At 66.3% G+C, this 16,812-nt stretch overlaps 1 protein-coding gene across 3 annotated transcripts; it reads right to left on the reverse strand.

Moving 5' to 3' along the window:
* Positions 1–1,304: 1,304 nt before the first annotated feature.
* Positions 1,305–15,058, reverse strand: SLC17A9 (solute carrier family 17 member 9). Of its 3 annotated transcripts, none has more exons than XM_030309218.1 (13): positions 14,919–15,058; positions 9,778–9,975; positions 9,250–9,389; positions 7,496–7,595; positions 6,365–6,475; positions 5,716–5,812; positions 5,429–5,525; positions 4,719–4,806; positions 3,754–3,788; positions 3,297–3,412; positions 3,014–3,069; positions 2,818–2,847; positions 1,305–2,319 (listed from the first exon to the last, which is right to left on the reverse strand). In XM_030309218.1, the coding sequence occupies exons 1-13, from the start codon at positions 14,978–14,980 to the stop codon at positions 2,142–2,144; spliced, it is 1,308 nt and encodes a 435-aa protein (XP_030165078.1). In that variant the 5' UTR covers positions 14,981–15,058; the 3' UTR covers positions 1,305–2,141. The 3 variants fall into 3 exon arrangements, with proteins under 3 accessions (XP_030165078.1, XP_030165076.1, XP_030165077.1); XM_030309216.1 differs by having other exon boundaries at positions 5,429–5,520; positions 6,345–6,475; XM_030309217.1 differs by having other exon boundaries at positions 6,345–6,475.
* Between the last annotated feature and the right edge of the window lie 1,754 nt (positions 15,059–16,812).

The raw sequence follows: 16,812 nt of genomic DNA on the forward strand, positions 1-16,812 counted from the left end.
GGGTTACGAAGGTGTTAAAGGCCTTACCCCGACAGCCAAAGGTTGAAACAAGCCAGGAGTCCACTGCAGACGAGTGGGCGAGCAGGTGTGGCCCGTGCACACACGGGACTGTTACCCGACCGTAAAAGGGAAGGACGAGCCGACACCTGCTACAACATGGGTGGGGCTCGAGGACACCACGCCGAGTGGAACAAGCCAGTCCCTGAAGGACAAATACTGCATGACTCCCCTTATGTGAGGGGCCTTGGGCCTTCACACCCATAGGGACAGGAGGCGGGTGGTGGGCCCCTGGGGGCGGGGGTAGGTGTTGTTTAATGAAGACAGGCTTCCCGTTCTGGAAACGGTGGGTGGGGACGGCCACGCGGCAGTGTGAACACGCCAACATCCTGCGCCGCCCGCTGGCAGCGGTCATGAGGGCCGACCTCAGCTCCCGCGTCCCAGGACCGTCACCGTGTTCTGCGCTGCAGGACGTCGGCCGCGGGGGGCCCTCCGGGGCTGGGCTCCTCCTCCGCCGGGGGTCACTTGGGGAAAACCTCCAGCGGAGCACACGTGAAGGCCTTTGTGGTAAATTAACATCCCTAGAACATTTCCACGCCGCCCCCCAGCGCCTCTCCGCGTCTCCGCGTGTCCCCGACGCCCCCCAGCGCGTCTCCACCTCCACAAACAGGCCCGACCTATGGAGGCCAGACTCATTTTGTAATCAGAGGTCCGTCTTCGGGTTCTTTCTGATCACAAGTGGGGGCGGCAGGGAGCAACGTGTACTCACGCGGAGCTACCCTCCTCCTCCTCGAGCGCACCTGGGCTGTCTGGGCCCGGTTCCGCGGGAGCCGCGACAGGCAGGCCACAGCAAGGCCAGAGGCTCTGTGCCACCGCGGGCGGGTTCCCCGGGTGGAGGGGCACCTCCTCCCAAGCTGCCCCTGCACCTTCACCTCCACCTTCCTTCCTGCATGTGTCTGCTCAGGGGGCCGCCCCTGACCGTCACCTGCAACACTCCCCTGGCTTCCTCCGGGGTGAGCTCAACAAGCCTTTTAATACGTGTTTATTCTTTTTACAAAAGGAAGATTGGGGGCCTGGGGGGGCTCAGTCGGTTGGGCGTCCAACTCTTGACTTCGGCTCAGGTCATGTTCTCACGGTTCGTGGGATCAAGCCCCACACCAGGCTCTGTGTTGACAACACAGAACCTGCTTGTGATTCTCCCCTCCCCCCCCCACCCTTCCCCCGTTCACTCAAGCACTCTTTCTCTGCCCCTCCCCACGTGCTCGCCAACTCACTCTCTCTCAAGATGAATAAATAAAAACTTCAGAAAAAATAAATAAATAAAGGAAGGTTAATAAAATCGCAGCCTTCCCTTTCCAGTTTAATCATTTAAATAAGTCTGGTGTGATCTCTCCACATTCTTAGTTCTTCTACTTAGACATCTTGCAAAATCTATTACAAACTCACGAGATGACCAGTTTCTCGTTATGAGAGAGAGAAGGACAAGGTGGGAGGGCTCCCTGGTCCCCAGAAGCATCCCTGGCAGAGAGGGCCCCACAGGGGGTGCCAGGGGGGGCCCCAAAGATGGGCGAGGGCATCTAGCCCACAACCCCCAACAGCCTCCATCAGAGCCGTGGTTCTGGCCCAGGGCACAGTCTCCTGAGGACATGTGGTGAGGCCAGAAGCCAGTGCTGGTTGTCATCACTGGCGGAGGGGGTCACCTAGTAGGCGGGGGCCAACTGCTAAACAGCCCGCAGTGCACAGGACGGCACCCCCCAGGAAGAATGATCTGGCCCCAGGGCCAAGAGGCAAAGCAGAGCAGGTCTGAGGGAAGAGTCCAGCTGGGTGGTGCCCCTGCCCCTGTGATGACAGACAGGCAGCCCTCCCACCCAGTGACCACGTGGGCACGCAGACCTACGTGGGACAGACTGTGACAGTGCAGCTGCTACTCAAAATACCAATCCCACTCACCCCTGCCAGCCCACGAACCCCGGGGGAGGGCGCGATCACCTCACTGGCAGGTGGAGAGACTGAGGCCCACCAGGGCTGCCCGGGCTCCGCTGGGGCCCGTCCCCCTCTGCTCACACACCCGGGATCGGGAGCGGGAGGCTCTTCAACACAGCCCGACGCCCCGAGGCGGGCAGCACTGGGTCCTCGGGGAACCGTCAGGCCGAGGCAGCTAGAGGTCCTCGTGGGTAGGGCTCAGGTCCACGCGCTGGGCCTCTCCAAACAGCAGAAAGATGCACAGCCCCAGGCTGCTGATGGCAGCCACCAGGCTGAACATGGACGTCCAGGAGCCCGTGGTCTCGATGAGGTAGCCTCCCAAGCACACGCCCACGACACCTGCACCAGAGGCGGGCGGGGCAGTCCTGAGGGGAGGGCCGGGGCGGGGACTGGGGCTAGGGTACCAGGAGGGGAGGCCGGGGGCGGCCTGAGGGACAGAAGCTGAACTCAGGTGTCCAAGCTACCAGGCCAAGGGAGGGCCGGCCTCAGAGGGTCCCAGAGGGCCAGAGACCTCACGGGCTGTCCGGCATACTGCCTCTCACAGGTCCTCCGTGGGGAGTGAGCCCCAGCGTTCTCATCCAGCCACTCAACCCCTGGAACCCCGGGCCTTGAGGATTTGACTCACATCTGTTGGTCAAGTGAGGGCTGGGGTGCTCGCCGTCAGAAAAGTGAACGTTCGCCCCGGACCAGCTCCGGGATCTCGCTGTCCCCCTCCCCGCTGGTCTGACACCGGGGGACCCTGGAGGGCGCCGTGCCCCACCCTGCAGGGCTAAGGGGCTGGCGGGGCGGGAAGACTCAGGGGTGGGACAGCCGGGAGACACCCAGCCCGCCTCTTACCTGCCAAGGCCCCAGCTGTGTTGGCCACACCTGTGAGCGAGACAGAGAGACAACGAGGATGGGTCACAGGAGGCCCTCGCCCGGGGGCAGCCCCTGGGGGCCCGGCGAGAGGAGGGGGGGGGGGGGGGGGCTCGGGTGAGCAATGCCTGGGTGGGGAACAGCCCCTCCTATTCAAACGGGGGCCAGTGGCTCTCACCGAACAGAAAGCCGGCACAGGATGGAGCCAGGTCCTGGATGTTGACGGAAATGCCACTGTGGGAAAGAGAAAGGGAGGTGGGCGAGCAAGTGACCACAGGGCGGCTGCCACCCCATGGAGTCCGGGGCTGGTCCTCTGAGCACCCGGGGTCTAGAAACTGCCACACGGGCACTCGGAACCCAGCCCAGCCAAGGCCCGCCCCCCACAGCGGGGCGCTCAGCCATGCCAGGGCACAGCCACCGTGCCAGGGTGCCGGCTGGTGAGTGGGGCGCCCGGCCCTCACCTGTGGTTGAAGGTCTGCAGGCCGATGGAAGCTGATGCAAACACCACAGATTTGCAGAAGCTCGAGGTGTGCCCCAAACACAGGGCAAAAACGCTGGACAGGCCAAGGCCCATCACCTGCGGGAGAGAGGATTGGTGCCTGCCGACAGGGCTCCTCCCGGGGCCACCCGGGGCGCACCGAGCAAGGTCACTGGGTAAGCCCCTCCCAGGCCTGCCCAGCGGGTATGAGACCCCCACTTGTTCGACCAGAGGGGAATGAGGGCGACCCAGGCCCAGAGACGTGTGCGGGGGGTCTGGGGGGGCACAGCCGGGAGAAGGGCCTCAGGTCGGCCAAACCAGCCCCCAGCACTGACCCAGGGCACCTCCGAATGCTTTCTGGGTCAGGAGACGGGGGGGTCACAACCCGCAGGTCCCGGGAGCAGACCAGGGGTGTCCAGAGGAGCATTCCACCTCCCTACCTGCATGAACTTCCGAACAGTGATGGTTCTGTAACCTGAGCAGAGGAGAGAGGTTCCCACTGGCACCCACGTGGGGTCCCAGCCGGCACGGCTGCAGGGAGGGAGCATGGAGGGGAGGGCCGGGCCCTGGGCTCAAGGCGGGGGTGTCCCGGGTCGTGCGTGAGACATGTGCACATGTGTGTGGGCACACGTGCCTGCACTGAGCATCCTGTGTGCTGGGTGTGTGTGAGCAGCTGTGTGAGTGTGTGTGGGCATGTGTGCCCTGTGCTGGGCATCCTGGGTGCGTGTGCACACCCACGTGAGTTCCTGTGGACGCGTGTGCCCTGCCTGGGCATCTTGCATCCTGGGTATGTGTGCACGTGTGCGAGTGCGTGTGAGTGTGCGTGCCCTGCCCTGGATGTCCTGTGTCCTGGGTGCACGTGTGCAAGTGCGTGTGAGCACGTGTGCCCTGCCCTGGGTGTGCACCTAGAGGACTCTCCAGGACAAGGTCAAGCAGACAGGCAGAAGGAAGGCCCCGGGACGGTTTACACACGTGCTGTCTCCCTGTTTCTGCAAAGTCTCCACTGTTTCCACAGTGAGGGTGCAGCACTCTCTCACTAGGAAAGGACTAACGTCTAAGAATGCGTGTGCGTGTGCATGCGCGTGAGGTGTGCATGTCTGTGAGATCCTCGTCCTCGGGCGTGTTCGCTGGGGTCCCGGGCTCGCACACACAGCCCCCCCCCACCTATGACCTCTGACCCCTCTGAAGACCAAGGAGGAGCTCCACGGTGCCCACAGGAATCGGGTCCTCTCCCTGTGCCCCACCCCCTCCGGGAAACTGAGGCTGAGGTGGTCGGGGCCCCACTCTCGAAGCGAGGTCCTGGGGGTGGCAAGACCCCTCCCACCCACCCCCAGGAGGGGGCCCCCACCCCCCACAGTGTGGCAAAGCTGGGTTGGCTCCCGGCGGCCCCTCCCCCAGGGCTCACCCTGATTGATGAGATGGTCGGAGAGGAACCCGCTGAACAGACCGGCGGGGATGGCCACCAGCCAGGGCACCACGTTGAAGACCCAGCCCTGCAGGGAAGAGGGAGGCCTCAGAGGGCATGCGCCTGGCCACCCGCGAGAGGTTGCACAGGCTGGTGGTCGCCCATGTGCCCTGATGCCCGGTAAGTCTCTCCCTGCCCACAGGCTGGGCTCCCGGGCTGGAGGGCCCCCCCTGACCTTGACCTCCCCCACCCTGGCCGAGCTCCACGTCCACTAGGGCCGCCCCCCTTCAGGCCGAGTCTCCCTCACTGGCCCCCCACACCGTGACAGGGCCGAGCAGGGGGGACACAGGCCCACCGTGTGGAGGTGCAGGAGGTTCTGGTCACCAGACGGGGAGGGTGGCCGGGGTGGAGTGGGCCAAGCTGACCCTGCCCGTGTCGCGATCCCCACTTGGCCCGTCCTCAGTCATGACCACGCACAGACCGTCGGCTGAGCCTAGGACAGGGCTCTGCCGGGCGGCCGCACAGGGTGCGTCCCGGGAGCAGGCGCTGTGCGGTGGTGGGAAGGGGCCCTGTCCTGGGTGGCTGCACCAGACCAGAGGGGCCGCGGGCCCTGAGCACGGGCGAGGTCAGCTCGGGGCCGCGAGCCCGAGTGGGGCCGCAAACAACACCGGGTCTCCGTCACCCCGCGGGCGCCAGGGTGGTCCACCCACCTTGGAGCTGGGGAACGTCTCCTTGAAGAAGGTCGGCAGCCAGGAGAGGAGGATGAAGAGAGCACACGCGGACGACAGCTGAGCGGAGATGGCTGCCCTGGGGGGCGCGGGCCGGGCTCAGGGTCCACGCGCCCCAGCCCCGCACGGAGGGGCGCCCCCGCCAGCCCCCGCGGAGCTCAGAAGCCGGGGTGACCCCGGCCCGTGTAGGCTTCAGGAACACCCGAGATCGGCCGGGCTCGGCCCCGTGCCGCCCCACCCCAAGCCGCGGCCCCGAGGCGTCGGCTCACCAGACAGAGGGCTTCCGGAAAAGCTGTCTCCAGGGAACTTTGGTGCGCCTGGACACCCGCAGGCCTCGCACCAGAACGCCCAAGGCCAGGATGAGATCTGAGGGGCAAGCGGTTTCCATGTGGAAGCTCCTCAGAATCGGGGGACGGCGTCTGCTCGTAACAGACGGCTCCCGGGGGAGCAGCTCCAGGGGCCAGCGCCCCCACAGCCCTGCGGCCCGCCTGGCTGCCCCGGGGACGGCCACACCGTCCTCCCTGCCAGCACCTTGGGCTGTCGGCATTTGAGGGAGTCTGAACAGACTTCCTCGGTCCGTCCCCCGTCCTCAGACCCCCCAAGCCCCGCTTCCTGCCATCTTTAGACCGATGGCCCCTGCCAGCTGCCTGTGCCCGGTGGGCACCTGTCTCCGTGTGCCCGCTTCTTCCTGGGGCACGGCTCTCAGGCCTGGACCCGGGCAGAGCCGGCCCGAGAACTGGCATTTTCCTCAGGCTCTAGTCTAGAGGACGCTGAGCGGGCGCTACTCCGCAGGTGAGTTGGGTGGATGTTTAGCGGCCGCTAGAGGGGCCGGGCGCCAGGCCCTCGCCCTCCCTGGGCAGCTGCGTTTGCCGGCCATCGCCCACCCGGCCGCAGTTACCTTTTTCACTCAGCAGGTACCTGTGCACATAACACACCCACAGCAGGGTGAGCCCGCCGGAGAGGTAGAAGACGCTAGGCCAGCCGTACCGGTCCAGGAGCAGGGAGCCCACGGCCCCCGTCACCAGCGTCCTGAAAGACAGGTGGCCGTGACCCTGGGCTTTGCTGGGGCAAGGCGATGCCTCTGAGCACCCCCACCCGGCATAAGCTCGTCGCCAGGAAAGCAGCCGCCCCAGTCTGAGCGTATTTTGTGAAGCATCCGGAGCGTTCAGGGAGACTTCCGGCTGCCTCGGCGCCCAGGGGACGTGGGCACAGCCGTGCGGCCGTGACACGGCACGGGGGCCCTCTGTTGCTTTAATTTCTTGCTTCCGGGCCTCCAAGTTGGCCTCCAAGATGTCTAAACACAAAAGTGGGAGAAGCAAGCACAAAGCCCAGAAGCCCTGTGGATCCTCGCCTCCTGCAGGCCGGGGGGTGGGGGGTGGGCAGGGGGGCGCCTTCCCCCCCGGAGCCTCCCTTTCCTCATCTGTGCAGTGGGCAGACTGTGTTCCGTGCCTCTCAGCCTAAGACACGGGCCCAGGACGCCTGGGTGAAGCGGGATTTCAGAAACAACGCACACCCTTCCTTGTGGGAGTACGTCCCACACGGCGTATCCAGAACCCCCGTTCCACTGGGCGCTCTGGGCTTTTATCCGGGCTCCTGGCCCGTCCTCAGGCACCCCTCCACGCTCTGATTTCTTGGCAGCGGGGAAGTGAGGGACCTGAGCCCCGGGTAGTGAAGCCCCATCAGGACAGCAACATGTCCCTTCTCCCCGAGCGAGGCCTCCATTCAGGAGTACAGGGACAGGGTCTTCATGTCTGGACCGTGTCACGTGCCCCCCAAGGGGGCACAGGTCGCCTCCCACATCGGGACGGCACCCCCTCTGGCTCCCTCAGCACAGATGAAAGGGAACGCCGTGTCCCATTGCCAGAGCCTCAACCACACCACCTGCCCTGGGGACAGAACATGCACAAGGGTGGGGGGGGGGGTCCCCCGCAGCACAGAAGCAGCCGACCCGCATCTCCCTGAGCCGCAAAGGCGCCCACGTGGCCTGTCCCCGCCCAGGCCCCCCTGGGCACACCCTCTGTCCCCTGGGCTCTCAGGGCCAGGACTTACCCAAATTGGGAGCCGGCCCCCACGGCACTGTAGGTGAAGGCACGTTCGCTCTCTCGTACCTTCTGTGACAGCAGGCTGGTCAGCGCCGGGAAGTAGACCCCTGAAACGAGCAGAGAGCTGCGTCCCCACGCTGTCACCTGGGGCCAGGGCGGGGCCAGCCAGGACCGAGAGCTGCTCTGGGAGGCTCCCCCGGGGACCAGCAGGACTGGGCTCTGAGGACCTGTCAGCTGGACTCTCAGCTGGGGGACAGGTGTGCTCAGGGTCCTGGCACAGAACGGGCTGTGGGAACGACGGAGTCTGAGCTGGCACTCCTGCCACACCAGCTCGAGCCCTGGTGCACACTCACACTCACACACGCACTCACACACGCACGCCACACGCTGATTCGTGCATGCTCACGCGCGCACACTCACACACACACGCGCACGCTTGCTCGCACAGGCCCACTCACACTCGCACACACGCTCACACACTGGCACGCCCTGCTCGCACGTGCACATTCGCACTCACGCTCGTGCTCTCACGCACACGCTCACAATGCTCACGCACACTCGCACACGCATGCTCACACATGACACAGTCGTGCACGCACGCACACTCACACGCTCTCTCGCTCGCACACGCACGCGTTCACACACGCAGTGCACCTACAGCCCGTGAGGCCCGAGCGAGCGGCCCCACGGAGCCACGGTGCCCGGATGTGTCGTCGTCCCGCAGCCACACGAGATGCCGCCCCAGGGAGGCCCGAGGGACCCCGGGGCCTCTTCGCAACTTCCTGCAAATCTATGATCATTGCAAAACCTAATTTTTAAAACAGGGACGGCGGCTCCCGCCGGTTGTGCTGCGCTTTTCTCCCAGGAAGAGCTAAGAGGCCAGGGGCTGAGGCAGGGCCCGGCCTTCCCTTCGGGGCCCCACCCCCACCCACACCAACTGCCAGTCACCCAGGCTGATCGCTGCCCCTTGAGCTCTCGTGACGGCACGGACTGGCCCCCCACCTCCCAGGAAGATGGGGGAACAGCCTGAGCCGAGGGCCCCCTGGCTGGACGCCCAGAAACCCCAGCCACGGGACCGGCCGCACGTGGGGCACCGGGGTGAACCCACGGGGGCTCAGGAGCCGGACTGCCCGAGAGGCGGACCGGTGGGGCCGGCCAGGAAACAGGGAGAGGCCGAGTGCAGACGCGGGTCCCGGAGGCTCCGGCCAGGGGCAGCCTCTGCCCAGCAACACGCAGAAACTCAGCAAGTCCCCGCTGCTCCAGCGGCCAGGGGCGCTGACGGCCACCGTGTGGCAAGCTGCCTGCCACCCGCGCCCCCGGGGTGGGCCTTTTGGCGGAGGGGGGCATCTGACATCGGATTGTGCCAGACCGTGAAATATTTCTGGGAAACAGACAGAGCTTCGGCGCCAAGGCCTCGCGCGGCACGACAGCCCCGCCCGCCACGGGGAAGCCAAGCGCCGGCCGCCTGCTGGGGGCGGTCGGTCCTCGTGCCTCCCTGCCCACGAGGACAGCTGCCCGCCCGCCGCGCTGGGGGCTCCCGGGGCCTTCTCAGCAGGCGCAGGAGACTTCCTCTGACCTAAGCACACGCGCGGGATCACGCCTGAGTACACGTAGGTACCCACACGTACACCCACCTGCACGGACACGTCCACACACCCACGTGTCCACGCGCGTGTACCTACACGCGTACACAACGCGTGCGCGCTCGCCTGGCGCTGGCACGGCTGGCACTGCAGAGGGGAGCTGCCAAGACAGCCCTACCTTGGAGCAAGCCCGTGAGGATGCGCGAGAAGGTCATGAGGACCAGGTGAGCACTGCTGAGGCGGGCGAGCAGCGGGGTGGCGGCAGTGATGAAGCCCCAGGCGGAGGCGGACAGCAGGATGACCTTCTCACCCCCGATCCTGGAGGAGGACGAGAGCACTGTGGCGGGGGGCGGGCAGGGCGGGCGGGTCCTGCCCGGAGGAGCCCAAGCCGGTGCCTGCTCCAGCCCGGCTCTGAGCTGCGGCCACCGGGCCGGGCGCCGCTTCCTCGTCCTCCTCCGCAGAAGGGGCGGAGGGTGAGGGCACAGGCCCAGCCTGTCCCTCCGTCCCAACAAGCACCCCCCTCCCGCCCCCCAGGACAAGCGCCCCAAGGGGAGCCGCGCACCTGCCCCCGGACCGCCTCCTCCACGGACCTCGGTCCTCCCGGCCGATGCCTCTCTCCAGGCCAGGCCTGGCCCCACATTCATCCTGCGGGAGCCGCCTCCCCCCGGGGCAGCCCCCGCCCCGCGTGGGGAGCAGGGGTGGTTACCGGTCCCCCAGGTGGCCGCCCACCACCTGAGTCAGGCAGTAGCCCCAGAAGAAGCTGCTGAGCACGACGCCGGCTTCCTTCTTGTTCCAGCCGAAGTCCTGGCTCATGGAGACGGCGCACACGGGCACGCTGACCCGGGCGCAGTACAGCAGGCCCGTGCCCAGCAGCAGCGTCCCCGTCCATGCCTGGCACTCGGGCCTGCGGGACAGGAGGGACGGTGTCACCCAGGAGGGCAGCGTGGCCGCCCCTCCGACACCAGAACCCCCCTGCGTGTCGGCTCCTGAAGCACAGGCAGACTCTAGGAACGAGTCACGACAGCAGAGGCTGGGAGCAGCCGGACGGCCAGCAGAGGGGCACGTGGGACAGAGCACGGCTGGAGGGGTGTGCTAGCCGGGACCGGCAGCCAGGTCCACGCCCCCACTCCCCGCTCCCCACAGGCCAGGGTCCCCAGGGAAGCAGCTGGGCAAGAGCAGACAGCTCAGTAACCTGCCCAGGAGACCCCGGCTGAGGCCAAAAGGGAGGGTCTCGTGGCAGGGGTGGGCCACTACGGGATAGGAGCAGGGCAGTGGGTCCCCGAAGGCTCCGCAGGAAAGCTGTGTGTGCCCAGCAGAGGGGGTCGGGGCAGGCGGTGCTGGGCGGCCAGCAAGGGGACAGTGCCGTGGGGGTGGTCGGCCCTTGGAGGAACCCGGGCGGAGGAGAGGCAGGCCCGGCTGCCTAGGAAGTCGCCAGACAGGTGTCCACAGGGGGACGGTCCTTGAAACTTCTGGCCAGTGCTCCCCGACTGCCCCTGAGACCAAGGGAACTGAGAAACTGCCAGAGCCAGGAGATGACGCCCCCGTGCATGTGGGGTCCCGGATGGGGTCCTGGGGTGTGAAAACCAACGGCAGAAATCTGAGCTAACTCCGGGCTTTTGTCCGTGGTTCCCTGCGGAGAGGGACTCGCAGGCGGGACAAAGGCAGGGCGCTGACAGAAGACGTGGAGGGAGGGGCGGGCGGTAGAGTCACTCCCTTCACGTGACTCTGTAAATCAAGAACCGGCCTCAGAGGCAAAGTTTACTTTTAAACAATGAGAGAGAGGGAGCTGTGGGCACCAGCCGTGGGGGTGGGAGATGGGTGGAGAGGGGGTACCGCTGGTGACTTGTGATGTCCCGTGCGGAGGGCGGGGTGTGCAAGCTGGGGGCGGGTGGTCAGAGAGCGCGGGGGCCTTGCAGCAGCCCCGCGGGGAGCTCAGGGGCCCCGCCTGCACGGGGACCCATCCTGAGGGGGCGCACACACCAGGAGCCCCATCAGTGGGTGTGATACGACGCACCCATTACCACGAACGCCCCGACCTGGAGCGGGGCCCACCTGCCGGGAGAAGTCAGGGCTGCGGGACTCCCCGCAGGATGGACCACTGACCACAGGAGCTGCCCCGGGGGCTGGCCTCCAGGCGCCCAGGTGCGGGTGGGTCTGTGGACACGGAACAAGAGCCCTGGCCTCTTCGAGCCTCCGTCTCCTTAGTGAAGACAGGCTGGTGCCCATGACAGCTGCCTCTTCATGGGTGAGTAGACAGCAGAGTGACCAGGAAGTTCCCAGTGTCCCAACAAGAAGCCACTGTGACCAGGAGGAAGGGAGGCCAGGCAACTGTGTCCACCTCCTCCGGCTGATGTCTCCACGTGGGTCCACTCCCTGTCCACAGACCACAGTGCGCTCTTCCACGGTCAGGGAGGAGGCGGCCCTCCCCACGGCCCCGACCTGCTGAGTGGCCCCACCGTGGGTGCCCAGGGCCGCTCCTGGCTGCAGCCCCTCCACAGCCAAGGAGCCGCCGCTTGAGGCTGTGGGGTCCTACAGTCCTACCAGCAGAGACAGCTGATTCGAGGTTCGACACCATCACTCGGGAGTTTGGGGGTGAATGAGTCTGAGTTCCAGCAGCCGGCCTTCTGGCCCCAACAGACCCCTATCTGTAGGCCAGGGCCCCATCTGGGGCTTGGGGATTCCGGTTCCAAAGTGCCTTCCAGCTCCTGATGGGGCGGGTGGTGTGGGCATCAAAGAAGTCCCCGTCCGGGCCCTGGCACGACGCAGGGAACCCCATCCCTTCCCTGGACTGGTTTCCCAGGCGTGCTCTGGACCAGGCACTTCAGGCTGGGCCTCTGGACCTCAGAGGGGTGTGGCACGCAGGGCTCCAGGGCGCCCTTCTGTGGCCCTCTGCTTTTATATACCAAAACCAGTGGGAAATCGGGTCCTGTGCTAAAAATATCCCCAGCTGTGCAATTCCAGAAGCCAGACACTAGACCCTGCTTTGGCTGAGGTCGGCTGGGGGACGGTGCTCCACTTGGAAACTGCCCAGTGACACTGCCCGTCACACGCCCCCCACCCCCACCTCCAGGTTCTTAAAATGTTACTGGAATGATTCAGAAGCCTGGACAACGGGGACAGCAGCATGGACCCGAGGTCCCAAGGCTTCCCCTGCTTGAGAGGGATGGGGCCATAGGGGAAGCTCAGTGGCTGTCCCTCTGGGCCCGGGGGCCCCAAACGCTAGTTTTCTTTCCAGAACTGAAGACCGTGGGGTGGAGGCAGGGCCAGGCATCTGCGAGGCTGATAAGCCCGCAGGTGGCACCAGCTCACTGCCCACCCGACACAGGACACGGGGCCCCTGGCAGGGCGGACCACCGTGGGCTCAGGCACCTGCCCCTCTGGGGTTCCAGACCTGAAGATGATGCCCCCAACGTCTCCCCGACGCTCATCCCTGGGACTTGACCACAGTCGCCCCGCGAGCACCTCACACGGTCCTCCCTCCCACCCAGCTTTCCAGCCCAGGGGCAGCGGGCCTGTTGGGCACATCGCTCTCCTGAGGAAACACTCCCACTGGCCTTACTGGGGAGGCCCAGAGCAACACAGCCCAAACTGCCCACTGGAGTCCGTCCAGCTGGCCTGAGCCCAGCGGGCTGCAGCATCGCCACGGCCTCCGGGTGCCCTGTTCCGGGGGAGCCCACGGCGCTCCCACGCCCCCGCGCCCCCTGCAAGCATGTGTATGCACTGCCCAGGGGCACCAGGAGAAGGCGGGCGTGGAGCAGAGCTTCCAACGCCCCCACAGAAAGCCACAGTCCAAAGGTGCCTTCGAGAAGGAGCTTCATTCCTTTCTATGGTCAGAGCAGTGGAGGGCCACCCGCGTCCAGACTGGACTGTGCCCCCAGCAAGCCCACCTGGCCCATCTCACTGGTGACCCTGAGAGCCCGGCTGTGTTTGCTCTCTGGGTGGGAAGGCCAGCTGAGGCTGACCCACTCTGGGAGGCTGGCAGGCTCCTAGAATATGGTGCTGCCCCTGGGCCTCCTTGTGACCACGGGAAGCCAAGAAAGGCCCGCCAGCATCCGGGCCAGCAGTCTGCCCTGAGCTTGTGTGGGGCAAGGTGCTGTCTGCTTCCTCCCTGGGAGGCCCCCACGGCCCAGTCCCCAAGCTGGAGGCGATGCCAGCTGGGCAGGCAGAGGTACTTCCTCTCCAGTGGCTGGGGACACAGAACGAGGAAGTCTGGCTGGACTCGGCGGCCCAGACACGGACTCCTTGATCCTGCGGATGGCCCGTTTGGGGACACAGAAGGCAAGAGTGGATAGGAGAGCTTCATCCTGCCCACTGTGACCTGCCCTGAGCCTCAGGCCTGTGCCCCCAGCTCATCAGAATGCTTCCTATGAACCTTCTAGAAACTTCTGCTTCCTGCCAGTGGCCCTTGTGCATAAGCATCCACGGCTGAGCAAACATGTGGTCACGTGGCCCCTCGATTCAGAAAAGGGAAATGTGCCGGCATTGCAGGCCACGGGTCCAAGGCCACTGGCTGCCCCCACCCCTGCTCCCAGGGCCCACAAGGGCAGACACGTGGCTGTCGAGGCAGAGGGCACACAGGGTGGGCAGCCAGAAACGGCCACACTCACTGCGATGGGTCCACTCAGGGGTGGGGACAGCCTCGTCCCGGCTGAACCCAGTTCCACTCAGGACCCCCAGACCCCTCCAGAACTTCAGGCTGCCTCCCCTGCCAACGGCCTGGGGGAGTGGGGCAAGTGCCCCTTCCAGAGCGAGCACACAGGGAGGCAGTTGAAGCCGAGCCAGCTAGAGCCGCTGAAACGTGACCCCATGCCACCCGGATCAGTACCTGGATCAGCCCCTCAGTATCCAGGGCAGCAGGAGGGGGCGGGAGGGTGGGGGGGAGGACGAGAGCGCTCCTGGACCCTGGCAGGCACCAGCACGCAGCCCCCCAGCTCTAGCAGATGCCCGGAGCAGGGCCCGGGCCAAGGCTGCGGTTTGGGCTCTGGGGCTCCCACGCTCACTGCGGCCCTTCCCACGCCGCTCTGCACACCCTGTCCTGCGAAACGACCAGCTTCTCTCCCGTCTCCCCCACTGGCTTTGCCTGCATCTTGCCCCAGCCTCGGGGACACTACCTCTTAGGGCCTTCCTGTGACCCTGTGCTGGGCAGCAGCAGCAGGTCCCGAGACCAGGCTCCCTGGGCACTCGGAGACGGACGTGAACTGGCCTGGGAATCCCAGGGCCTGACGTGGGCCCGGGGTCCACAGAACCAGAGGGAGGGCTGCGGCACAGGAGGCCTGGCTGTTCAGCGTGTCACAGTCGTGAGGAGAGCCCCTGTCCTGGGGCCTTCTGTCCTCGGCAGTGGATGTGGAAACAGAATGTTTCCCAGAATGTGGGCCCTGCCCCCCCAGGAGCCTCCCCCCCCCCCCCACCATGGAGACCTGTCCACAGCACACAGCTGGCAGGTGTGGGCAGGACTCAGCCACCTGCCATGTCAGCTGAACCTGCTCTCAGGTGTGTGGTCACAGGTAGGGACTCGGGCCTGTAAATGGGTGTGGTCCTACCCGGCAGGGTCACTTCTAGGACCCACAGCTGTGTCCGTGAGCTCCCCCTTCACCAGCCAGGACGATGCCCCCTTCCCCCAGGCAGGACTCCTGGGATACCTCCTGCCTGCGCACCCCCCCGGGACCCTGGAGGGCCTGGAGAGGGCTCACGGGGGCTCTCGCTGGCCCTGGGACTCGAAAAGGGATGGGGTCTGGGGCCGGGTACTGGTATGCGGACCGTCAGGGAAGTGCACAGCCCATAGGTGGAGAGAAGGTGGCCTCGCCCCGGCCCCGAGCCACCGCCCCGCCCCCCACACCTTGGCCCCACCTGGACCACTGGGCGTCCTCAGCCCCGTCCCTGCGGGCCTCCTCCGGTGGCAGCGGCTGCATCGGGGGCAGCCGTCCGCGGGCGCAGCGCGTCCAGGTCGGGCGCCCGCCTCTCCAACCCACACGGGGCAGCGCCGCCCAAGGCCACGTGTCAGTCCCGGCCGTGCTTCCGTCTGGCGCTCTGCTCTTAGGACGTGTCGCCCCCGGACGGCCACCGCAGAGGGAGGGCGGGTGGGGCGGGGCACACACTCGGTCCCCGCCCTGCGCTCCACCGGCAGCTGTCAGGGTCCACCTCCCTGCGGCTCCGGCTCCGGCTCCCGTGAAGTCTGGCGGCGGGAGTGGGGAGGGTGCGGGGCTCCCGGTGGCGGTGGCGGGTGGCCCACTGGGCGGACCAGGCTGTGGAGGGCGGGGCCCGGGGGATCCGGGCGTCAGGGCTCTGGTGTTGGACAGGAGCCTGTGAATCGGGGGATGGTGGTGGTCCCCATGTCACAGGGCTGTGGACTCGTCCAGTGACAACTGGGGACAGTCTTCACAGAAAGCGAGAGCAGGAAGACTCAAGCGCCCCCAGTTTGTAAGGTGGGTCTTCGGAGGTGGGCTCCCGCCCTGCCACCCAAGCCAGCCAACGCCAGGCAGCTGAGCGGGCAGTGTCCACGTGGCAGGCCGTGCGGAACAGGCCAGAGCCCCAAGGGCGTGCCAAGCACGGAGGGTCTGCCAGCCCCCAAGCTGAGTCCCCGGGGCCCTCTCGGTGTGCGGGGGGTGGGCTTTACGTGGCCTCGTCGAGGACACGGGCAGCACTGAGCCGCGGACGCCGGGACCCGATGGCCACAACCGGGCTTCCGGCCACACTGGCTTCTCCTAGCTGCCGCCTCCTCCGTCCTGCACAGGGCAGCCCAGTGAGCTGGGTCCCGTCCCGCCACGGCACAGCCTCCCAAGGCTTCTCACCGCACTTAGAACAAAGCCTAAAACATCCCCGCAGGGCAGGGCCCCGTCAGTACCACGCAGCCCGAGGGGGCGCAGGCCCAGCGCCACACCCGGTACAGCTTCAGCTTCTGTAACCGACAGACCTCAAGGACCCGGGCCCGGGGGGGGGGGGGGGGTCTCCCTGGTGCGGTGCCCCCCCCATCACCTCTTTCCCCTCCCCCCAGCTTCACACCAGCTATTGAAGGGAGGAGTCTGTCTTTTGCACCCAATTACCAACCTAAATGGTAGAAGGCCCCAAGGACAAACAAGTGCGCACAACGTGACCGGAAACCACAAAAATGAATTTCGGATAATAAATGAATTTAATGCAGTGTAGGTTCTACAGCAGGATTCTTCCAAGTTCCGGAGCGGCTCATTCTTCAACGTGCTGGTGGGCTCACCATCCGCGTCTTCAACACACGCGCTGCTGTTCCGCACGTGATTCACGCTAAAAACACAGCTAGACGCTCGAGACCGAGGACTCGCCGGGCCGGTGGGTCTGGAGCTGCACAGGGCCCGCCTCGCCCTGGGTCTCTGTGCCTCCACTGGCCGCCCACCGGGCCCTGCAGCCCCCGGCCCAGGAGGCCACGGCGACCACCAGGCTCGCTTCCCTCTCGAGCGTGTGGCGCCGTGTGCGCCACCGAGCGCCAGACGGCACAGCCAGGCAGGGCTCCGCACGCGAGTCCGGCGGTCCGGCGCGGCGGGCGACAGCGGGATCGCTGCCTCCCGGTCCCCAGGCTCCCGACGTGAGGCGGAGACTCGTACCGCACCGCACGGCACCATTCCTGCCGGTGCCACACCCACAGCCGGGCACGAGGTCGCGGTGTGACTTGCTCGAAAACACAGCCAGACGGAAGGTGCTGGGAAGGCGCGTGCAGAGAAGTCCACTCCTCCCGGTTCTCACTCCTCCAGCCGCCAGTTTTGGTTGGAGCCGA

This window comes from Lynx canadensis, chromosome A3, assembly GCF_007474595.2.
Source record: "Lynx canadensis isolate LIC74 chromosome A3, mLynCan4.pri.v2, whole genome shotgun sequence".
Taxonomy (NCBI): Eukaryota; Metazoa; Chordata; class Mammalia; order Carnivora; family Felidae; genus Lynx; species Lynx canadensis.

Excerpts from the sequence above, each read along its gene's own strand:
- SLC17A9 (XM_030309216.1), bottom strand. The coding sequence starts at position 14,980 with ATGCAGCCGCTGCCACCGGAGGAGGCCCGCAGGGACGGGGCTGAGGAC. Across the intron at positions 5,521-5,715 it reads TTCCGGAAGCCCTCTGTCTG|CCATCTCCGCTCAGCTGTCG; the intron begins GTGAGCCGACGC and ends CCCCCAGGGCAG. Across the intron at positions 3,070-3,296 it reads CTGCAGACCTTCAACCACAG|TGGCATTTCCGTCAACATCC; the intron begins GTGAGGGCCGGG and ends TCTTTCCCACAG.